General features: G+C 39.9%; 2 protein-coding genes across 2 annotated transcripts; one reads left to right on the top strand and one right to left on the bottom strand.

Moving 5' to 3' along the window:
- The first annotated feature begins 45 nt into the window (after nt 1–45).
- Nucleotides 46–3039, top strand: LOC120729837 (ras-related protein Rab-8B-like). Its single transcript, XM_040025762.1, has 8 exons — nt 46–303; nt 844–904; nt 1007–1067; nt 1163–1240; nt 1390–1479; nt 1593–1658; nt 1752–1802; nt 1898–3039. Exons 1-8 carry the CDS (start codon nt 180–182, stop codon nt 1988–1990), a joined length of 624 nt encoding a protein of 207 aa, XP_039881696.1. The 5' UTR covers nt 46–179; the 3' UTR covers nt 1991–3039.
- LOC120730474 (transient receptor potential cation channel subfamily M member 1) lies at nt 2597–16023 on the bottom strand (the record flags this gene model as incomplete). The annotated part of the gene is made up of 27 exons (XM_040026880.1): nt 2597–4655; nt 4747–4879; nt 5372–5577; nt 5674–5818; nt 5899–5919; nt 6550–6724; nt 6819–7070; nt 7165–7293; nt 7382–7513; nt 7605–7736; nt 7823–8051; nt 8171–8463; nt 8554–8583; nt 8678–8818; nt 8936–8986; nt 9107–9241; nt 9338–9514; nt 10008–10108; nt 10240–10312; nt 11844–11967; nt 12062–12236; nt 12563–12734; nt 12816–12940; nt 13248–13461; nt 13749–13944; nt 14659–14735; nt 15982–16023. Coding segments are annotated over 27 exons (5025 nt in total), but the record flags the coding sequence as incomplete, so codon positions are not given.
- Nucleotides 16024–24669: the final 8646 nt, after the last annotated feature.

Below are 24669 nucleotides of genomic sequence, written 5' to 3'. Positions count from 1 at the left end.
TCCCTTTAAACTACAAAGCCCCACAATGCCAAGCGGGAACTGACGTCACATTTCTCGGCACCGGGCTGTCGCTAGTCTGCCCGGGTCTGCAACAGACAGCTGAGGGGTTTCCAGACGGGGGATCCCAGCTTCATTGCGGCCTTATAATATCGAAACGCAGAAGTCTGAAGTTTATTTCAATGGCGAAAACGTACGATTATCTCTTTAAACTCTTGCTTATCGGAGACAGCGGAGTCGGCAAGACATGTCTGCTGTTCAGATTCAGCGAGGACTCCTTCAATACCACCTTCATATCTACAATAGGTGAGTATTCTGCTGACGCCCCCCAAGGATAAATCTAATAAAACGAATGCCGGCATCCACATAGTCCAGCGTTTTACTGCATTGATCTGTCAGTAATAGAAGCTAGTGAATTTTTTCATGAAAGTAAGGAGAAGGACAAACGACCTAAAAGGGAAATAACTGCATATGAACCAGACAATAGGAGTGTGAGACTAATGAATAATGCTATTCTGTCCTTGAAGACTCGGATGCCCTAGCAGGGTTAAATACAGAATGAAATCAAAGCCACAGTCAAGACTTTTGACTTCTGTTACACTGTAGCCTTTATGCTGAAAACAGTATTGTGATAATTATGTTATAAACCTGATCGGCGTTGCAAATTTACACTGCAGCTATTTCTGCTTATTCCTCAAAATATGTTCCTCTAAAACGTGACACGAGATCACATTTTACCATTAATTGCAGAAATGCCTGGTTTCCTGTGTATGTGAGGCATGTGACAAACTGGATAGTGTAAGGTAACCGATTAAGCTTACGTGGCTCTTACTTGCTTTAATACAGGAATAGACTTCAAAATCAGGACAATAGAGCTGGATGGAAAGAGAGTCAAACTTCAGATATGGTATGTGTAATTTGACTGAGCTTTTTCCCTTTTTTTATTGGAAAGTCTGACTGACCTGCACTTTAACCTGCTCCCTGTGTTGTTGATTTGATGTGTAATTAGGGATACTGCGGGCCAGGAGAGGTTTCGCACCATCACTACAGCATACTATAGAGGAGCAATGGTTAGCTTTTTATTTCTCACCATGTTGCTATATATCTACCTTACCCTTACACGTCAGGGTTCATAAATTGTTATTATTATTATTTTCCTTCCCAGGGTATCATGCTGGTCTATGACATCTGCAATGAGAAGTCCTTTGAGAACATAAAAAACTGGATTAGAAATATTGAAGAAGTGAGTTCCAAATTTAGTTATATTATTAGTATTTTTTTGCAATTTAAATTCTGTGATTGTTAATTATAAGTAAATTATAGTTGTTTTTAATACTCATAGTATCATACTTTAAATAACCATAAATAATGAGTCTTATTTAATTCTGCCAGCATGCCTCGTCTGATGTGGAGAAGATGATCCTGGGCAACAAATGCGACATGACTGACAGGAGACAGGTGTCTAAAGACAGAGGTGAAAAAGTGAGTCTGAAGCTAGTCGTTACTAAAAAGCAAGCATCAAGCTAATTCAGTTGAAGTTATTGCAATTTTCAGCGTTTGGCATAAATATAAATCTATGTTATTATTTCACCTAGCTGGCCATTGATTATGGAGTTAAATTCTTGGAAACCAGTGCAAAGTCTGGCTTGAATGTTGAAGAGGTAAGCTGGATGTTTTACCCTTTACCATAAAGCATGACTTACACACAGTATATGTATGTGTAATATTGCTTTTTGTCTTTTATGTCACACAAGGCTTTTTATACCATGGGAAGAGACATACTGCATAATCTGAGCTCAAAGTCGGTAAGTTGAAGAAAGTTTCATTAATTAGTCGCTATCCCGTACTTTGTGTCACAGTCTGTATTTACATTTCTTCACCGTCAACTCTTTTCTTGTAGACTGACAACAGTGCTGGAGGATCAGGCAAACCGGTCAAGATCACAGAGAAAAAGTCGAAGAGAATTAAATTCTTCAAGTGCTCGCTCCTCTAAGCTGCTCACGTATGTGGCGTGACATTGGTGTTTTGGAGGGTTTCCGCCTTTTGGCCTTCCTCGCTGCGGAGGCGGCCGTGGTCATATAATCATGGGGCCTTATTGCCAGCTGGACTTACAGGTTCAGGGGAGGCTGAGATGCTACCCTGATCTGCTGACCAGACGAGGATCAATGAGGAACGAGGCTTTATATGTGTTCATGCAAAAAGACTGATGCATGAATATCAGCAGTGGTTTGTAGCTCACCCTGCAGTGCCTGCTGACTGTGGACATGTCTGTAGGATGTCTTAAAAAATATCTGTTACAAATATTGGTCTCATTAATGGTAAATGAAGAAAAATAGAGTATTTCATACAACGTAGCATCATTTTATACGCCCTACCTATTGTTACATTTACTATGACGATGCTGTAAGATAATCATATGGAGTTTCAGAATTGGTTGTAATTGTCTGTGTGAATTCATATATGTTAAGATTGTGGTATCCAGTGTTAATGCCATCATTTCTAATTGCACATGTGTGCCTATTTAAAGTCACAGTATTGCAATAGAAAGACAAAAATATGTAAAGAAAAAATAGCAACAACAAAAGAAAAAACAACCTACTGTTTTTTACTTATTTTTAATAGAACCTTTATTTGTACAGGGTTCTGTGTCAAAACAAAGCTGTGAAAGAGTTTGTTTCTTGGAAGCTTGTACTTAATACATATTGTTACGCAGTTGTCAGTATTTGCATGAAAGCTGTAGGGAGACCTCAGACTATTACGCACACAGTATCTGAAATAGAAAATGTTTACAGACAGTATTTGAAAAATGTTGAGCATATATAGGAAGTGAAAGTTTTTGCTGTTCGCATATTTTGTGTGTAATCACAAGTAGCAGTTGTGTTCTTGCTTTTATTTCCTCTTGAGACTGTAGACACAGAGCACTTTCCCTTCACGCGTCCAATATGAAAACACAATGACTGGAGAAAGCTGTAATGTGAATGATAGTCCTTGTAAACTACTGTATGTTACATCAGTGAAGAGTAAAAATGGAAAAGAAAGTGGATCTTTATGGGAATGTTGATTTTTTTTTTTACACAACTACACTGCATGGTTGAAAATGTTAAAAAGAAAGAAAAAAAGAAAGAAACTCTGGTAAAGCTTTTTTTCCCCCATCATTGTCATTTTGTTTGTATCTTTGTATCAGAAACTCACTTAGTAATGATTTCTGATGGCAGGCTACATGTCCACTACTTTAATCATAGCTTTCTGTTTATCTTCTTGCTATTTTTTCCACTTCATGCTGGTTTATTTTCTCTTTTTAAGGCTCTCATTTTTACTCCTGGACATCGTCTTCCTTCTTCCCTGCATCTGATTTTGTTTCCTCATCTGCCTGTCCAAAAGTTGACACCTTTCTGCTTTCGTTAAGGACTCTCTCGCTGCTAGATGCAGCTAGCTGCTTGCTAACCATCATGGACTTGGCTCTCCTGTCGCTTGCGTTCCAAGTCTGTGATCTGTGAGAGGGTAAATATTTTTCATCAGCAGCTGCCAGATACTCTGTGGTGTTTGAGAGGTTTCTCTTGATCGTTTTTGGATCCTCTGGAGTTTCTGTTCCTGGAAGGGTCCTCGTACTTTCTGTAGGAATTGCCTCAGTCTGAGTTTGATATTGCTGGGTGAGTGTTCTGACTGTTGATACTTTAGGCATTTGACCCAAAGTGGTAGGATGCACCTGATACGCTAAATCTGATGGCCACTGATTTGGAGTTTTATTAATGTGCTCTACCAGTGACCTGTACTCTGCAGTTTGCATCATATCATCACCAGCCTCAGCTGGAGTGTAGAGGATGCTGCTCATAGCCCTCTTCTTAGTGATGGGAGAAGTCTGGCTTTGGTTTTCAGTAGGGATGTACCTCAGAGATTTAGTCCTCTTTGGCGAAGAGGAGTTTCCTAGCAGACTCTGGACTTTGTCTATGGGCTCAGGAGCTTTCTGTGGTTCATCAGGGGGGTTCATAATGATGGTGCTCATAGACCTCCTCTTTGTCAAAGGAGAAATGAATTGGTCTTCAATTGGATAGTGTTTCAACGATTTTGTCCTTTTCGGAGGGGACAAAGGCCTCAGTCTGTTTTTGTCTGGTAGTCTGTCTAGAAACATCGTGCTGCCTTGTTTTATGTTTGTTATTGTTTCTTGACTTGATGTTGCAGAAGAGGGCCTTTGTTCACACGGAGATATGAGAATATCTACAACTGAGCTTGGCGGAGGTCTCTCGAAACCTCCGGACTCTGAGCTCTGACCACCTTCGTTGGTGTTGAGAGTGCACATGCTTGAGGCTTGCCGTAGACTCCGCTGTCTTTCTAGGCCGGTTTTTGTTGTGTCTTCTGTGTCCTTCTGCCTGGATGCAAACTCTTCCATATCCATGTGGAAGCGGTAAAGACTGTAACCGTCAGCACTGTTAATACTGCCTTGGCGAAGGAGATTGGAAGGGTCGCACACCGATGAGTTTCGCGAATAGGTTCGAGTCAGCTCTAACCTGTCCACACCTGCAAGCTTTTCAAGGGCGTTTGCCATACGTCCATGGAGCTCCTCCAGCTGGGCCAGACGCAGATCCACCGTCTGCAGGGAGGCCTTCATCGTGTTCTCCCTCTCATTTACCTCCTCCAGACGCATTGACATATTCTCAACTCTGCCAAGAAGAGTTGAGAGAAAAAGAGTGTTTATGGAAACAGGAACCAATTTGAAATATTTGAACTACTTTTAAAAGGATAGTGATGTACCTCTCTGAAGTAACCTTGATGCGTTCGTCACTGGAAGACTGTTGCTCGTCCTCTTTCTCTCTAAAGTATTCCTCGACACACTGTTCTTCAAACTCGTACAGGAATTTTAGCTCCTCTGGATTCAGCCTGAGCTCTGAAGAAAACACATGACAGCAATTTTTGTTAAAAAAAATCAGTTCCAGCAGTTTCTTCATGTTTATAGGCTACAGAATCATGAAATTAATATTTTGATGTGGTTTAAACGCTTAGTGTGTATTATTAACCACTGAAAAACTGCATAAACTCTTTACCCTCATAAAGATGGCATTTGAAAACCTCACCTGTATCCTTAGTGATGAATTTTAACACCACAGTGTATATCAATAAAGATGTGGTTTGTCGACCATTAGAATAGTTTCTGTTTTTTATAGGTATTTGCATAGACAGAGACCATCCCCACTAACTTCTGATGCACACACACATACATTTTGTTCTACAAGCACGCCTGAAATTTGATAGAAACGGCTCAATTGAGAAGGCAGTTTCAAAGGATACTCCTAGGAGGCTTTCAAGGGGTAAAGAGTTAATTGCACTTAAGTATTAAGTATAATGATAAAATTGTTTTGGTTTAAAAAAGGAGACTAACTGAGGCCACGGTCTTTCTCATCTAGCTCTCCCTCCTGTTTCTTCCTGGCACATCGCTTGAACATCCTGTTGAAGAGGATATAGAGGTGGCTGAGGATGATGAGAGGTGGCGGTAAAATGGGACGGTCATGGAAAGTCATGATCAGCTGATATCTCTGGAACTTCCACACTTGGTTGGAAATTGACTTGACTTCAAAGAAGGTGTTGCTGTGGGGCAGGACATGCAGACCAGTGAGTAAAAACTGTAAGAGGAGATATTTTCTTAGAAACAATAGAACAAGTAGACATTGGAAGTATAGTTACTTGAAGACCGCAATGAGCAAGTTGACCAGAAGAATGTTTGCTACGAGAAGGTAACAGGCCATAATGGCAGGTGTGAGCCAGGCACCGGGGATACATGGGGGGAGTTTCTTCCCATCCTCATCATATAAATGTTCACCACATGGAGCTGCAAGAATGGGAGGTTAAAGTTATACATTTATATAGACTTTAATGTAAATAATTAGAATACCATTCATGATGACTTACGGTTGATTTCCATTGCATAGACTTGGAAAAATCCCCGAAAACCACAGTTCCGCAGGGAAATGGAGAAAGCGTTAAAATCAATAGACATAAGACTTTTATGTCATATTTCTGTCAAGGTCAAGCTGTTTTGCTTTAAAGGATGGACTGGTCTTATCAAATTGTTCATTGCACTTTTAAAAGTACTCAAACATTTTTACATTTTTTTATATAACCTTGTTCATAAAATCAAAAATGAATGAAGACAAACATCCGAATTTCAGTATGCATTAGAACACGTGTTTAACAGCACCTTCCAGAAAACGTTCAATACCATCTTCAATACCATTTCTAATTGAGGCTTTTTAAATAGTTGCTTGTTGCCTTCACCTTGACAGAAGAAACATTAACAGGAGAAGAAAAACTTGGAGGCAGATGATCATGACAGAGGAGATGACATACAGGCATCTATTCTGCTCTTAAGCAGTGAAACATTGTGTTGTACTGAATGTATGTATTGTAGTAAGTGCTATTCCAAATGTGCCAGCAGAGGGAGACAAAGTATCTCAAAGTGTGTGACATTACTAAGACAGATTTTAAAACGGAGAAATAATGCAACACTGATCATCTGCCCAGAATCAGGAAACAGAATCTTACTATGAATTCTAGTCTTACGGTCTATCGAGTCTGCAAAAACCTCCCCATAGATCATCCAATAAGGCATGTAGAAAATGTTTCTGGCCAGGCGCCATGTTGGCTCCTCATCTGGATGAAGTATGGCTTGTCGAGCCACTCCAAAGCTCATAAGCACCACCAGCATGATCACCACAAAGTACATCATATCAATCATCTGAAAGGAATCAAACAAAGAGAACATGCAAGCTCAGTGTGTTCTCTTTCTTTTTGTGTGTGTGCATGCCATCTGTGATTCGTTGAACTATTACCATTTTCCCTATCATCATCACATAAGGTCCCAGGTATTTGTTGACTCCAAAGATGTCCAATACACGAATGTACCAGAAGATGATGTCTATACAGTAGATGACCCTGCCATAGCCCATGTACGGTTCAGGCTGTAGCCGTAGCATTAGCCCCAGAAGGAACGTGGATATGGCAACCAGGTCTGTGATGTTCCAGTACTCCTCCATCCACACACTTATCTTTTGTTTCAGCTTCCCTGGTTCTGACATCAGAATCTAGACACCAGGATTAGGAGATCACACACTATTCATTACAAGCCCATAAAACCGCTTGGAATTTAAGATAATCCGACTCTGTAAAGATTCATACCTGTCGGACTTTTTCAGTGCCAAGTGTGAGGATGTACGCTATGACCGTCCACTCTTGTATAGATGGCCATCGCTCCATTTTCACCAGGATAATGTAGTTGTACAGCATCAGATAGCCCAGATAGGAGATCTGTCAAAACAATAAGGTCATAAAGCTGTTTGTTGTTGTTGGCGGTCATTTTTGAAATGCATGCTTCACGCATCAGAAGGGAACTTACTGTGTTAAACCAGAATTTGGTGAAAGGTGCATTATAAAACTCAAAGAATCTTTTGCCAACTGGGATTTTATGGATTTTGGTGCTATCCTCTTCTTCGTCTCCTTTTCGGGAAGTTGCATCAGTGTTGGCATCCTGCAGCATCACAGCAAACAGCAAGCTTACAATCATTCACCCTTAAATTAGGCACATGTCTAATAAAAAAAAAAAAAGTATGAACAAGGACCTTGCTGGATTTTGTCTCATCATCTTTGTCCTTTCCCTCTTCTTTGCGTGCAGGTGCCTGATAAGAGGCATCGTCTCCAAGGCGGAAGTCCAACAGCAGAATCAGAGGAGGGAAGATGATTCCCAGAATAACCTGAGTGAGATAATCATTTTTCAAGTATTTCCGCTAATAACATTCTTCTTGTAAATATTATTGTTTTAGAATTTTTTGAAGTTAACCTTCAGGCCCGGGCTTTTTCCAATCCTCAAGCAGCCCATCCACATATCAGTGAGCAACATCTGGCTGCAGGTGTGAGCGATGAAGTCACGTTGCTTAGCAGCCACAGCCAGCTTCAGACAGGTGGAGTTACTCCAGTTAACCAGCTCATATGTTAGGAGTTTCATGGCCACCTGTTCATCGTGCTTGTAGGACTGGTCCAATAATTCGTAGGCCAGTTGTCCAAATTCTCTGTGAGAGGGACATAACAACAATTATTTCTATATCGCACTTATCAAAGTAGTTTAAAGCAAGTAGAAAAAGACATACATCGTTACAGAAAAGTATAAAAAGCATTCTGCATCACTCACTTGGAGTTGTTTTCCAGATCTTGGGAGATATCATCCACCAGTTCACTCTCAGAGCACTCATGAGCCATGGCCTTATACAGTTTACAAGCCACTAAAGCCTTTGCCATAGCCTCTTCGCCACGCTGCCAGAGAAATAGTGCCATCTTCTGGCGCTTCATCAGCACCCCCCACAGCATCAGCTCGTGGAAGGGATACTTGAATCGACAGACTTCAGGGTCATCCACATCAATTTCCACCTCCTCCTCTTTCTTCTTTTTGGCCTTTTTCTTGCCTTTTGACCTAGGTTCATCATCCTAACAAAAACAAAAACAGCTAGATAGATTGTGCTTCTGTGTGGGTTTGATTAGTTAAACTATTTTAGTTGTTCCAAAAGAAAACCCTACCTCCATTCCTAGAAGCTTCAGAGCTTTGGGCTGCAAGAAGAGAACAAAGCGTTGCAATTAATGTAAAATGTTACTTAATATGATGACAAACCACTGTCATTTATTTCCTTCCATCCATGCGTACCCTTTTTAGTCCATATAGATTATTGTAGAGGTTACGGAAAGCTTTCCTGGTGTAATTGCTTCTGTAAGCTCCGCCCATGAGGTATTCCAGCACAAGACCAATATCAATCAAAGTAATTTGATAATCTGGAGGAAGGTTTCCCTGCAGAAGTCATATATAAAAAAGCATGACCTTAACTGCTTTAAAATAATATTGAACCTGAAATAGACTGAAATGATTCTGCTGAATGTTTATTGTTATGAGCAAAGACTGTCTTACCTTTTTGACATCCCTAACCACAGCGTGCAGGGTATTTGCCGGGCCAAGTTTCTGAAAGATGTGAGAAGAAGAAGGAGAAGTAGGTTCTGTATATTTTTATCCATCAAAACTCTGTGAATTAATATTTTTTTTCCCTTTTGCTGGTGTTGCTCAGCATTGTAGAACTCTCACCGTGTTGTATAACTCTTCCAGCCTGGGAATGGTGAGGAAGTGGTGAATGTTGACTCCATTCTCGAGGAGCAGTTTGACAAAGTCCACTCTGTCCAGCACCAGAGCATCCATCATAGCCTGCTCCAGTGAGTTCACCTGATAGAATATATATAATATGATTATTTTCTCTATGTTCACTCTGTTGTCTCATATTTCCACATGTAACATTTGCATCAACTTCATTATTCCTACCCAGCGAATCAACTCCAACTTCCTTGGATCTGTTTCCTCTGGTGGTTCAGGTTTTGCCTTTCCCTTCCCTTTCCCCTTCTTGGCCCGAGTCTTGCTGCGAGGAGCGCTCACAGGGCTCTTCTGTTTCTCCTGAGACGGGGCTGCAGTGGTTGTAGTGTTGGCAATAGCACCAGCAGGCTGACCGAGTAATAATAGAAAAAAAATATCAAGCGTCAATTTCTACTATGCCTCTAACTTGATCATATCAGTTGCCAGTTTTTGTGTTTGAGTGATATGACACAATTTATGTGTGCTTATATATGTATTTGCATGTGAGGTGTGTTTTTTTCCAACAAGAACTGATATCACCAAGCTGAAAACTCTCCTTTGGTCTTCAGTCAATTCTTTTCACAATTTCTTCATCTCATAAATTCACTCTCCGTGGATACCTGCTGATTGCTTTGGGGTTTCACATCACACTTGTGTAGGCTGCTTCTTTCAGCAGATGAATTTGAAGCATTTGCAAATGCGTCATTGTAAACTTTCATCAACTCTGTTTCACACTTTTTTCTTTCTTTTTTTTATTGGATTTTCAAAAACAAATTATTTCCTTCAGTCTTGAATCCATGTAGTCACAAAGCACTGATGTGAAATGAATAATTTACACTGTTCAAAAGTGAGGAACACTCACTGGCAAATTGTGTCCGTAAACAAAGATGTGATTTCGTGCGATATCCACTCTGTTCCAGGCCAGAGCCAAACTGAGCTGGTCTGCTGCTGATGCGTTCGTTCCTGATGCAAGAAAAAAGACGGAGACGTGACGAGAGCCGGCATGTGAGGCACGCCGTAAGAGAAACTATTGGAAATATACAAGGAGGCAAGCTTCGAGTGGGATAACCACTGGTGTTGGTGTCTGATGATACCTTTTAACAAAGCAGTAAGGATGGCCATTTCTATATCCTGTTGTCCCTCAGACCCCATTCGAAAAACTGTAATCTATATGTGAGAATAAAAAAGGAAGCGAGGGAATGTTACACTGTAATAATTTAAGTTGCTGATAACAAACTACACAGATGAAATGATTGATGAAAGAATGAATTTTTGCCACTGATTTTCGGCAGGGCTTCTTTCTCCAGCGCCCTGTGGCTGACCTTTCGAGTGCAAACAGCCAATTTAATCGTCAGACATGGCGATAGCGCTTGCCTTGTTACAGACTTGACGATATCAAATGAAATTACGCTGACGGGTCTGTCACATGCGCAGCCATGGTGAATGGGATTAGATTGGCATGAATATGTGGCACGGTGCCAGAGTTTTTCCAGCGCCGGCCTCAGGATGCGTTAATAATGAGCAGTCTGCATCAGTATGAACACTGAACACTTTTGTTTCTCTTTCAGGAAGCTGCAGGCTGCCTTGTTTGTGTGCGTGCGGACACTTTTATGATAATAATTTTATAATTCGGTTAAATGTTGCATCCTGGTGTTACATCACAGCAAAATGTAGCCCTCTAAATCAGTGTTTTTATCTGCCCAGGCCAGATGTTCACATTGGATGCACTTAGGATGAAAGGATTATGTGTGGACTAGACAGTGACACTGATTCACCTGTAGGTTAGTTACCGCCCTTTAGTTTAAGATTTATACATAAAGAGCTCAGACGACTTGGTTGTTCTGCCGCTTTGTCTCGATAGAGAATCAAGGAAAACTAAATAGCGTTTAATAAAAAACAGTACAATTCAGTATGATCTTTCAAAAAGCAGTTTAAGTTGCTTATGTGAGTGTTTTGGAGCATTAGGCAGTCTAATACATCTGGGATTGAGAGTTTCAGAGTGAAGTGGTAAACTGATAGCACTCTGGGGACTGAAAGCCTGCGGAGTGGATAGAGCAACCTGGCTGAGGATTAGGGAGCTGGATCCTCTCCTCCATCTGTGTGCTGTATGCTTCCTGTGAGTAGATGAAGTACGAGCTAAGCAGTTGATAGTGTGTGTTGATCTTTTCCTCTCAAATGTATAGATTATAGAGATTATAGAGATTATATAGCGTTACAAACTGTTTATCACATCAATTATGCCTTCGGGAATCTGCAAGAGATGCACAAATGCTGCTGCTACTTAGGCATTCATCTTGAAGAATTACTCTCAGCTCTGTTTTTTTTTCCTTTTTTTTTGCTGAAAACCTTTACCAGGTGTGTGCTGAACTGAGTTGGAGTACATACCACCATTTGACAGCTACGCACTTGCGTGCGTCCTTAACAGTTAATAATATCCTACAGTAAAGCTGTAAAAGTCCCGGATTACGATATAACGCACATGACCACAAAAGAAGGTGAAATGACATGCAGGTAGCGGGGATTATGTTTATTCAGTATGTTAATGGACATACACAAATGAGTGGAGTGGCGATGAATGACGATGGAGACCAGATGCTTCACAACTCAGAAATATTTATTGATTGACACAGACATGTTGCTTTAAAAATACATGGCTTCACTCCTACAATGGTTTCACTCACTTTGTTCCTCTACTTACCAATTCCCTTTTTTTCATGCACTCCATTACCATGAGCAGGATCTGCTGCGACTGGCTTTTGCTATAATTGAATGTCTTCTGAATAGTCACTAAAAGTTGGTCTCTGACATCGTCATTAACCAGGCTGCATGACAGGATAAAAAAAGCACATTTTTGTTTTTTGTTTTTTTTTTAAAGGATTGATATCAGTGTAAAAGGCAAATCAACTGAAACCTCACCCTCCATCCTCTGAGAACTTGTGCGCAAAGGAAATGATGTCAGAAGCACGGCCGCTGCCATCGCACACCACCACAGGGATGGGGGGCTCATCTCTCAGACTCTCCAGGGCAATGGAGATAACGTTGGGACCTCCCTCTACTATTAAACACACCAGAGGAACCCCCTGACCCAAACCTGGAATGAATAGAGAGAAATAATCATTTGTTCCATCCTTTCTTTTCTCTGTAAAACAGTCTGAGAGTGAAATGATGAAGCTTATGTTGTGCTACGATGCGATGTGTGAGCAGACAAACCAGAGGAAGGAGGAAGTGACGTCAATGGTGACAGCTGAGCATCCCTTTGCTGTCCCTGCCTTATCCAAGTTCCAGGCATAGGATGACAAAGGGAAGCCCACATGTCACAGAGGAGCTCTCCATCCATGTGTCCAACAAGATTTTAGCTCACATATGCACATCACAGTGGGCAGATTATTTAAAAATGCAGCGCACTAAACAACTTACGAGTATTGATCTTCTGCAGAGAGATGTGCTTCTCCAGCAGTCTACGGAGTTTGACCTCAGAGCCATACTTCCCGCAGGTTCCGTTGTCTGTGAGGATGAAGTGGGAATGGCTGTTGTTGAGCACAGCCAGCTTGCTCAGTGGGTTTGCCATCGTCTGATAGGGTCTTGTTACCTGGAAAAAGTTATAAGAAGAGACATTACTTTGAAAGGTCTTCTTTTTAAGGAGACCACATGCTGGTGCAAATGTCCTTACATCTTTTCCAATGAGGTCTTCTTTGTTTTCAAGGATCCCCCATGGAGCAATCCCTATAGCACACACCTTTCCACGTGACTTAGAGGAATGGTCCTTTAAGGCATCTCCAACATGGCGGATGACCCCTAAGTTAAAATTGGCAAAATAGAGCAATACAAATAAAGCTCTTTTGTGATGGGGCTGAATTATGGAGCATACTGTGGTAATATTGCGGTAACCTCACGCAATATCCATCATTTGCAATGAATTTTCCACTAAAGCTCTAATTATAGTGCCTAAACCTGTGACAATGGGTTAGTCAAATCTCCCCCAGGAAATTGCAGAGTAGTGTTACGTAATAACAATTTGGAGCAAAGGTAATCTTCTAATGTCACAAGCTGATTGTTATTAAGTGAACCTTAAAAGCATTATACTAAACCATCAGCGTCCTACCTGTGTTAACTCCACCCGTGAAGATCCAGGCTCCAGTTGTGACGGCCGCTTTAATCAGGCCCTTGCCAAACACTTGTTTGAGTTTGGGCTGGAGGTCAAAGTTCTGGAGACCCCCGTGTACAGAGATGAGCAAGGTGGGCAGCTCCAACTGCCAGTCCTTTACCATCAAATGCAGTAGGTTGTCAGGCTTGGTGTCGTATGAAACCCGGATATACTAGAAAAAACAAAGTTGGGAGGTTAATTATCACTTTTTTCTAGCTACGTCATGTGCGTTAAGGACAGTTTAAAAACTCCAAAGCTCCTTAACACTGCATCGTATCCACTCACTTCTCTGATGTGAGAGAACTAACGGTATAAAAATGTGAGTAAATAATATTCCTTTACAAAGGAAAGGTCCCCACACTTTAAGATTCTACTTTAATGATTACATTCTGTTTTTAAGGCACTGCTTGTATCCACAGGATCGAAGATTGAAGCAGAACCTTTTTGACTGAGACTCACCATGGCTTTGTTGATGAATCCTCCTCCTTGGAACTCAATGATGCCAAAGGCATCCGTCGGGTACGTCCTGGTGTGCTTGATCACACTCCATTTATCCTTTGGGGTATCAATCTGAACCAGCTGGTGGGTTTCCTCTAAGGAGTTGGCACCAGGAGGGATGGCCACGTGCTGTGTTGTCAGCTGACCACAGGCACATCTAGACAGATCAGAGGGTATGAACTGCAACTTGAAGAAGCCAGTAAGACACACCTTGCACACATACTTTCATTGCCATATTTGCCATTTCTGGCAAATATGTGCCTTGGCAGACAAAGGGCTCACTGCCTGGCTGCTCTAGCAGCCCTGGAGTTTTCACCGTGACTTACAGACGTATTGTTTAAATCCTGATAAATGCAGGATAGGCTGAAGTCAAGGGTGTCATGATTTCAGAAATTAATTAATTAATAAGAAAAATATTTGTCAGTTAATATAGACCTGAATGCCAGCTTCAAATGCTATTATATTATTTACAGGACATTATTTATATAACCACCACTGTCATAACTCACACAGCCCATTTAACAAGAAAAATGTACACCGATGCATGTGATCTCATTTTATTCTTAATGTTTTCAGCTTTTTTACTTTTTAACATAATTTAATGGATATTAATTTGCATATGGAAAGCTTTTTTTTAAAAAAAAAACAACAACAACAATACATTTTATAAAAAATATGCTAAAATACACTCTAAGAAAAATGAACATTGCATGAATTTGCTTCAAGCTAGAAAAAAAACTGTTGTAATTCTGGAATAATGATGTGGATAATAACAGCATACCTGCACTTACAATCTGAGGACTTATATTTCTGACTTGTAATTTTTTTAAAGTACAATTTCAAGGTAAATTTGAAGAATTGAAGTAATTACCTGGTTGGGTCTTTGCTGGGAAATATGTGTATACATTCTCTTTTAAGAAAGGTCCTCTCAATCCATACTTTCTGTGCCTGGGAAGATAAAAAGAAACATAACAAACGTGTTACGCAAAAGCCGTTTTCCGAAGAATCCAGAAGTTGTACTTGATATGCACAAAGACATGAGCATGGTGAAGGAGCTGTGGCACTAAAATCATGCATGCTCTGTCATTTCTCATGTTATTGCGCCACAGCTGATGCTGGTAAAATTGCCTCCATTGTTTGTTCAAGTTTCATAAGCAGCCAGTGAAAAGCACAAAAGTACTATTCCCCCACACTTTGTCAAATCCTGTTCTGATTGCTTTCTGATCTTTTTCCAGTTGCCGATCAAAAATAACCAGAGTTCAAAGCGAAGGTTCTCAGAGGGCTATTGTTGACGGTGGAAGCCCAATTAACACCGAATCAGGGGAAGCAAAGCTTTCCAAGAAATCACCAGGAAGTGGGGTTGAAAACAGAATTTGAACCCTTGACAGCATTATTATGTAAAAACACATTAAAAATCTGTTTAGACTTTACCAGTAAGCCTGAGGTCAGATGAGTAAGGATGAAAGACCTTATATAAACCTCACTGAAGTCTTGTGATAATCACAAGTAGCCATAACACAGAACAGTTACTGTTCTCGCCCTGTTTTTCTGCTCAAATGACCCCCTTTGAGAGCAGCTGGACCGCAAAACCACAGGCTTTCCCGGAGTGTCTACTCGCCTCCGCTTTAAGAAAAAGGGAAACCTTTGCATTTATTTATTTTTGTTTTTTTGCCTGTGCAGATGTCATATGGTCCATCCAAACCAAAAATATACACGAATGCAAATAGATGCATGTATTACTTTTAATCTGTTTTTATTGCATGTATGCCATTTTCTATTATGACTATTTTCCACCAGTAATTCTTCGTGGGGGTTTTTAACGCTTGTTTTTCAGTTCAACACTACTACTGTATACATTTGGTATAAATTATTTAAAATTATACAAATACATAGATATCAGCCTTACATATATTATCTGCTGTTACTACAGTGCTCTTTCAAGAATGATGTTTTGGCGCAGCTTCAAAACAACATTTTATTTAGCATGAGTTTTTGTAAAAAATATTCCCATCTTTATTTCTCAGTGTCATCATGCATCAATAAGCACCTAGACGTCCTGCAGTGCTGCCTGCTCACATTTACCTCATCTGAACTCACTTTTCACGGTCTGCAATTAATACAACATCGGCCGCTGCTTGGTAAAATCCTAATAATGCAACTAAATAAAGTTTTTAAAGGGTTTCGACTCACGTACAATCCTCTTGACGGAGCTCCGAGGTCCTAGTGCTGCTGGAAATTAAGGCTAGGGAGTGCAGGGGAGCCAGAGCTTTCTCCTGGTGCTGCACTCCCAGTGAAGTGGCCTCATTGAATCCCACAGGACATGAAACTTCTTCACTTTATGAGGGCCAGTTAATATGATGAGCATGTGAGCAGGGTCTTTGTTCGCCCAAGTCTCATGACTCCAGTTCAAGGTAATCCTTTTGGGAGTCCCATGACCCTTTCTCCATGCCCAGAGGGTATTTTCATCATTCGCTTGAACAAGGCACAATAAATCTACTTTGATAACTGGCTCCTAATCTCCCAATTTGTGTAAAACTCCTTTCTTTGTGCTCGCTTCACAGTTTGGAAGAACTTCGCCAGTGTGAGACGATGGAGAAGAGCGACTAACCTAAAAGTACTGCAGCCTCGTTCAGAGGGTCCCCAACTTCTCGTTTGAAAATGTTCACCCCCTCCAAGTACTTTGATTTCAACCCAATTTGCATAATTGAGAGAATTGGATGCAGGCATTCTTTTGGAAGGCGCCTTGTTAAGACATGACTGGTCTCCAGTCGGGGGTCAGTCAGTGCTAATTGCAGTTAATCTTTATTTCCACCCACTATGTTTTTGTGGAGAGAAAGAAAAGGCAGCAGTCCAGATATTCAGTATTCCCTTAATCTTCCTGTTTAATGTCAGGTACGTTAATTTGATCTACATTTAAAAACACCCTTTTTCATAAAAAAAAAGAGACTCCCAGTGCCCTTTTGTAATCATATTCATCCTCCTGTTTGGGTATTTAATAAAAACAGTCGTCAAGTTATAAAGGGATTGCAGATGCATTCCTAATAACTAGAGATGGAGCGAACTGGCACTAAGTAGCAGAGGTCTGCTTAAAGCCTTTCTCATGTGAATGATTTGATAAGCACTCCTTTTATGGTTGAAGTGAGCAGTTTTAGCTCCAGTAAAAAAAAAACCAGCAGAGGCTGGTGGTAGATGACAGAAAGACAACGAGAGAATCCTAGCATCCCCCTCCAGTTTCCCACTTTTCTTCGCGCTCCAGTAAAAAACGCACGTGGGCCAATGTTAATTATAGCCGGACAAAACAAAGCGCATTTCCAGAAGGGTTTGGCCAGTGTGACGCAGTTATTTCAGCTTACTTAAACTCATTAACCACAGCAATTAAAACCAAAATCCAGTCAGCAACCAGCTGGCTCGTTAAGAGCTGCCTTTGAGCACTTAACAAAGAAAAAAACAACAACAAAAAAAAACATTTTAAAAAACCCTTGAAGAATGAGATAATGCAGGATCCGATTGTGTCACACCAAGCAAATTAACAGGACTTAAGACAAGCCTGAGAACAATCAACAACATTCATTCCAACATGCAGACTTTGGAAAATTAGTGCTTAAAACAAAAGACAGCTATATGAGACGGAAATTTAAAAAATATATATTTATTATTAGCTGTACTGATGCAGTGTTTTCCTCTCAAACTTTGACCATGCTTAGCACTTTAATACAATGCATTGGACATCGGAGCAACAATGTATATACAAAGGTCACATTCACAGTATACCATACATTCATTCCTTTTTATACTGGAATCACATGGTCCTGGTCTCCTGACCCACAGCTTAGCAACAACTTGACCACAGCTAATTTGTTCCAGTAAAGCTTTAATTACACTACGCAGTCCCAAAGGCTCATATAGAGAAGGTATAATGATGACTTTATATCTGTATGTGGATACCTGACTGGCAGCACATGTTTGGTTAAATTCTGTAGCTATATCAGTTGAAAATCAACGTGTCAGATATTCACAATATTGCAGTAACAATGGAATTCATACAACAAAAGCTTTGTGAGCACAAGTGAAAGAAAGGATTTTGGGTTCCTATAAGGAATGTGATGTTACCCGGGTTGAAGATCAAAGCAACTAATTGCTCCTCATTGGTATTGAATAGCTATGCTAGTTAGAGCTTGATGCATTGTGACAGGACGAAAACCCATGTAGGCTCTGTTAACTGTCTAAAAAAAAAAAAGTGTTTCAGACTCATGGTAAACCACATGGGCTGAATATAAAGCTGCCTTTTACTTGTTTTTACTCGAGGAGAAAAGATATTTCGTCAAAGTGGCACACTCCACTTCCAGGGTCTGGATGGGCAAATTTGCATTAACTGTGCAGCAAACTGTTTTCAGTCAGCCCTGTTTGTAAATGCACTCTTTGTCCTCCTGAGTTGAAAAATCCAGTTAGCCATCACGAGTCCAACATGTCACTGATTATCCCCGAGAGTTGAGGGAGTCATAAGACATGTTTTAAGGCTGCTGTTTTTCACTTTTTTCCCTAAAGCAGTCTGACTGAAATAGAGACCAAAATCAAGGAATCGCAATAAAGTTAGGGCATCCTAAAAAACTAGCGACATCTGACATCTTTCTGTTGTGAAAGTGAAGGAACTTACTCATTATGGCTACAACAGTTTAAGTAACGTAATAATTATCAATCACGCAACTAAAAAATAACCAGGTTACCCAACAATTTTAAGGATTACAAGGGTTCATTTATAAGCCTTACTCTACATACATAGCAGCCTCAACAGATGTTACAGGGATTCGACACCCTGATGAATTCATGATTTGAACTACTTACAAAGAAATGAGCTGAATGCAATTTCAGTTGTAGATGTATGTTAAGAGTAAATGATAAGTTTTCAACTAAACAAAAGAGAAAAAAATTGTTGTCGTTTGAAATAAATGTGCATTTCTGTTTATTTGGGTCAAGTATGCCAAGTTTTTCATTGGCAACAATTTAGGGATTAACAGTCACCAAGCCAGTATCCACAGTGGATTGCACTATTGTGTGGATTATAAGTATACCTGGGCCCCTAAGCAGTCCCTAACCTCATCACCAAGGCCAAAGAGCTCTGGGTTGACCAGTACAAAAGCTGCAATGGGCTAATGGATCACCAGTAAGCATCTTGGTGACACATTGACAACTGTTGGTGTGATTATTCTCAAATTTAAGACACGCAAAATTACGGTCAGTCACTCTCAGTCTGGTGCTCCACCCATGATCTTGTCTCATGCAGAATTAATGACCATAAGGAGGGCAAGGCATGACTCCCAACACTGCATGGGAAAATGCAGACGGGACCACAGTCACCACCTTTGTTAGGAAATAAAACTTTTTGGAACAACTTCATTCAGAGTGTCTTAAGGGAAAAAATGCTGACTTTGACACCAAGAGCATCATCCCTACTGTCACACGTGGCAGTGGAAGCATTCAACTGTGGTGGTGTTTTCCTGTCAGTAGTACAAGATAACTTTATTGCAGTTTATTGCATTTATTGCAACCTCATATACTTGAGCATTAGGAAAAGATCTGAAGAGAAGAGTGGTCGAATATATCTACAGAGACTGTGCTTGCCAACAACGCTTATTCCACCAAGTACTAAATCTTGTGCTCCAAGGAGATCAAATGCTTTCCGTCACTAAAATTCACATTATTTTGTAGCCATTATAGGATGATTTTGTCATTAAAATTTATCTTAGAGTTATTCTGAATTTATCAGCTGCCATATAAATGAAAAACTTTGTTTTTATGTGAGTGCTGCAGATGTTGTTTCTGCATGTTTTTGCCTTGAGAGGGATGTATTCAAAGAATTTCTTTTTTGCTTTGACCATATCTTTTATAATAGTCTTTTGGTGTGCGCTTAAATAAATGCCATTTAATTTCATCAGAGGAGAACAACTGAATGTGAAGGGTGGTTGGGTGACTCATACATCACAATCTCATATGAGGTGCAAACCCAGAGTGAATCTGGTAGGATATACAGATTCAGATTTTTACTGGTTGTTGCAGTTTTTATTACTAATGTTAAGTGTCTGAGTACAAACTCATCAAAAATTAGTCACCCCCGTTAACCTGCGGAGAATTCATGAATATCATGTGCTCTCTGGTGACTAGAGGCCAGCGTTCGCCATGATTTCAGCTTTATGATATGATCAGCAATGATACTCAGGTAGGGTCTGGCATTTAAGTGATGCTCATTTGCTACTAAGGAGCCCTAAGTGTCCCACACCATTACACCACCAGCAGCAGCCGCAGCAGCCTGAACATCATGCTTTTATGTTGTTTAGACCAGACTCTGACCCTGCCATCTGAATGTTAAAACAGAAATCGAGACTCATCGGACTAGGCAACATCTTTTCAATCTTCTGTGGTCAGATTGTGAGAATTGTAGCCTCTTTTTCTGTTCTTAGCTGAGCACTCAGCAATAGTCTTCTTCATATCTCCATTGTAAAAAATGGTTATTGGAGTTAGTTTTCCCTTCCTGTCAGTTCGAGGCAGTCTGGCTATTCTCCTCTGACCTGTGGCATCAACAACACATTGTTACCCAGAGAAAAGCTGCTCGATGGATAATTTCTCTTTTTAGGATCATTCTCTGTGAACCCTAATGATGGTTGTGTGGGAAAAATCCCTGTGAATCAGCAGTTTCTGAAATACCAGACCAGCCTGTCTGGCACAACCATGCCACAATCAATGTAGTTATTTAATCCGACTTTCTCCTTCATTTAAATTTAAATTGAATTATATTTGTCCTTAAAAATTCTGTGCTCATAAGCCTCCACAAAAATAGTGCAAACTCTCTTAATTTGCACATGCTCTTCTTGCTCAAATATTAGGAAGAGAAATGTATGAATGATTACATATTTTTGCTTTCAGGGTCTTTTAAATACTTTTTTTTAAAGACTTTACAAAGATATAAAAGTCAGTGGTTATCAAAGCTGGGTCATTAGGATTGAACACCGTACTGGAGAATGTGGCTGCAGTTTTAAATAGCACTCAACTTTTAAAGGCTGGTATATGAGCAGCAGTTCTTAGAGACTTTATGCTGAAGAGAAAACCTGTAAAATGATTGGACGAGAAGGGCTGAGGCTAGATGACAGTGTTGGCACCATGTTGTATATCCTTAAAGTGATGACTTGAGTAATCATACAGTTTGTGTTTGCAAAAAGTTTGCTAAAAAGCTAAGATAAACTTACTTTTCTTGAGAACAACATCATTTATAAAAGTTCCATTAATAATAGATTACAATTCAATTTTAAAAAATCCTTTAAAACATTTTTTTAATCCTAATTAAAATCCTAGAGTGGAAAAAAGTCTGAAAGGTAATAAAAATTAATAGCTGTTGAATGTGACATTGATGCCTGCACACTTCATCTTACCTTCTGCGAGCCAGATGTGCTGCGTTTGAGGGAGGATCTTTTAAAGGTGCCAGTGTCCATGCTGAAGACTTAACTCAAGAGAGGAACCCTTGGAGAGTGGCGACAGGTCAGGGGACGCCAGCAACGTCGACATTAGAGACAGACAGAAACACTCAAGAGCCACTACAGCACCAGGTGATGGCACCAAGCCCTGGATTTACACTTTAAAACTATTTTGCTTCACCTTCAGTAAAGGTTTCAATGCTTCTCTCTCCTCTATGCGGCTTACTCCCGACTGACAAGACAGAGATCCCTGCCAGGGATATAAATCACTCGATGACACACTTGACACATAGACCCTTTTCCACTGCCGAACATCCCATAATCAGGCTTAATGCAGCCAGCTCTTACGAAGCCTCAGAGTCTAATGGATAGAGATTTAATAAATGGTTATTGAAGGTAAATCTACTTTGGCACACCACAACCCCCCAAAAAGGCTTAGAGAGAGATCGTGCAAGCTGTGAAGCTAAAGTTAGCCAACAGAAAGCCAAAAGATATCCCACCAGATGAGATCTGACAAGGGAGACAAGAGGGTCCCACCAGGGTGCAAAAACATAGGTATGCATAAGCAGAGAGTACTTAGACTCATTAAGAAATAATAAACAGAAGGAAGGATAAAAATTCTTGAGTGTTTTTTATATTTGGGGATCTGAATAAAACAACACATTTAATCTCTCAGCATCTTACATTTAGGTTTTCCCACCACATTAAGTAGTTGTGCAACACATGTGGAGCAGCTTGTTTCATAGTATTAGTAAGAGTTTGACCTCTTATATAAGACTTTAAAAATTAATGGAAATTCAAACTATCACTTGTCAGCACTATAAAAAAACACTGCATTTAGCTTACCCTGAGCAAATATTTTTTGGGTATTCATTAAAATGGCTCAAAATATGAACGACAAAATCAAAAGCCTTTAGGTCTTATACAGAATCCAACACTTCAACACCTGCTCTGCTGATGTAATGTGATGATGACTTGTAATGTTTGTTGTCTGCACTTTTTTTTTGTAGCAAAAACAAAACAAAAAAAGTCGACTTTGTTATAGACGGTCTGAAAGTCAAACCCAAGAGAAACCAGTTTAGGAGCATGAATTTCATGTCCAGCACCTCCCTCTGCTGGACACTAAATAGAACAGTTTTAAGGGTGATAAATAAGTAAAGGATTACCAAGCTCACCAAGATTTGAAACTGGCAAGAAATGATGCACACAGGCTGGATGTAACAGCCTGTGTAACTCAATGTTTGCCTTACAGTAAAATAAGCTGTTAATGTAAAAAAAAAACAACAACAACAAAAAAAACAACAACAACAGCCCTGTCACAGTGAAGTGGCCTCCCACAGAAACACATTGCAACACAGGAAACTGCAACAAGTGTGAGTGAAGTAATGAGCTACCTAATCAGCTAATCCAAAGTATGCACTCACCAAGCATCTGCTTTACTCTTACAACTATGAGCTTTGGGAAACAACTGTACCTTGCGGTGTCAGTGAAGACAGCTGGATGACTTCATCAGGTCATAATCTCAAACAATAAACATGAACCTTGAATGAATGGTTACTTTTTCTCTGCTCGACTCCAGCCATGTGTCTAGGTGCTGTCTGCCTCTTAGAATGGATTATGTGTAATTTCTCCTTGTAAGCAGACACAAATGAGCTTTATCTTCTCCTGGTGGCTTTGTATTGGCCAGTGTGGGGAGATTATTTGTCTCCAAGAGAAGTTATAGCACTGAATGGAGCAGAAGAAAGAAGGAATGATGAAAGACCCCAAACCAGATATATTACTTAGACATGCGACTGAAGTCAGACAGAACTCCAAATAAACAACTAATTTTGATATCTGGGATTCTTTAAATTGATTTTTTAAACTATTAGTTTCTTTAAATCAGAGGTTCCCTAAACATACATGCAAGCTTTTACAAAACCTAACAGAAAAATTGCATCTTTAATAATAAGACTCTTCCACTGCTTTGATTGGATGAAAAAAAGGAAATAAAAATAGATATTCTCTTGCACAGCACAACTTAAAAGTGTGTGTTGAAAAAATTCTGTAGTCAATCACTATCTAATCTAAAGACCCATATATGCTCTTTGAGAACTTGTTAATGTTGCAGTTGATGATTACTCAGTTGCATCACAATTAGACTACTATGGACCTCGTGGGTTTCCCCTGCACGACCCTAGAAGAGTGTCAACAAGATGCTGATACTATTCAAAGTAAATCCAACTTGAGAAGAAAACAAATAATGTGATGAAATTTCAATACATTCTCTGATCATTTTAATCTAACAAGCAACAGTTAGATATGTATTACATTTCTCTGCAGCAACCAGGTGCCAGCTTTAGCCACAAGAGGGCACTCTGATCCCTCGTATAGGCACAACAACAGAGTTCAAAGTGGTCAAGGTGGTTATCACTTTAATTGGGTCAAATGTTTTTGTTTGTTTCTTTGTATGTTTTATATATCAGACCCATCAATACAACCAAAATCATGGGATGAAAGGAAGCATTAGTTCCAGCTAACTTTCTCCTCAGACCCCCCCTCTCAGAAAACACATAATGAGTGAAAGGGTGTAAAATATTTGGGAAGTGTGTTTGAATCTAACACAAATGCTAATGTTATTAAAGACACTCACTGACAGTATGACCCATGTAAACTTGGCTTTTATGGTATAGAAAGGATGCTGAAGTGTGCTATATAGTACCGTGTATATTTCAAATATTTGACATTTTTCTTTTATTTTCTGGGGTAATTATATTTCTGTGTGCAAAGAGTTATTAAAAAAAGTGGCACAGTTATATATAAAACACAAGCTCATTATGTCCTGATGTAATGAGTTTCTGATTAAATTTCATCTCACAAAACATATACAGGAAAATTTTGCCTTATTCCTAAGACTATCAAATCAGTAAAAAAGAGAGATACCCTGATTTTGTAATACAAAGATAAATACATATAAGTATACATACAGCATACATGTCCACTTTCTAGTGTGTGTTGTATAATCCCTGTTGATCGTGTAAAACCTGTCCTCACTTCCCATTAAGTGTCATGTGAGGGGTAAAGAAAACATGCTACACATTTGACGTTTCGCGTGCCAACTGCCTCAGATCAGGCTCAATGTACCTTCAGTTGTTTTACTTGATAATTTGTAAATGTCTCATGTGACTAATCTCATCACTTAAGCCAGATGGCAGGAGGCCAGCAGCGGTAAAGAAGGTTAGGGTGAAACTGCTTCCACATGTGATTTTCTGGAAGGAGACACCACTTAAAGAAGAAGAGAGGTTTCACTTTGAAGACTTCAGCTGTGGAAGTCGCTCTTTCTTCCTAAACGTGCTTACTACCCCCAGCAAGGAAACCCAAACATTTTCATGCACGGAAGAAGAGTTCTGCAGAAACCTGTGGGTTTAAAACACTAAACA

This window comes from Simochromis diagramma, unplaced genomic scaffold (genome assembly GCF_900408965.1).
Source record: "Simochromis diagramma unplaced genomic scaffold, fSimDia1.1 OVJJ01000293.1, whole genome shotgun sequence".
Classification (NCBI taxonomy): domain Eukaryota; kingdom Metazoa; phylum Chordata; class Actinopteri; order Cichliformes; family Cichlidae; genus Simochromis; species Simochromis diagramma.
Note: the sequence above shows the minus strand (reverse complement) of the source record. Positions and strands in the feature narration are given on the sequence as shown.

Excerpts from the sequence above, each read along its gene's own strand:
- LOC120729837 (XM_040025762.1), top strand. The coding sequence starts at position 180 with ATGGCGAAAACGTACGATTATCTCTTTAAACTCTTGCTTATCGGAGAC. Across the intron at positions 905-1,006 it reads AGAGTCAAACTTCAGATATG|GGATACTGCGGGCCAGGAGA; the intron begins GTATGTGTAATT and ends ATGTGTAATTAG. Across the intron at positions 1,480-1,592 it reads CTAAAGACAGAGGTGAAAAA|CTGGCCATTGATTATGGAGT; the intron begins GTGAGTCTGAAG and ends TATTTCACCTAG.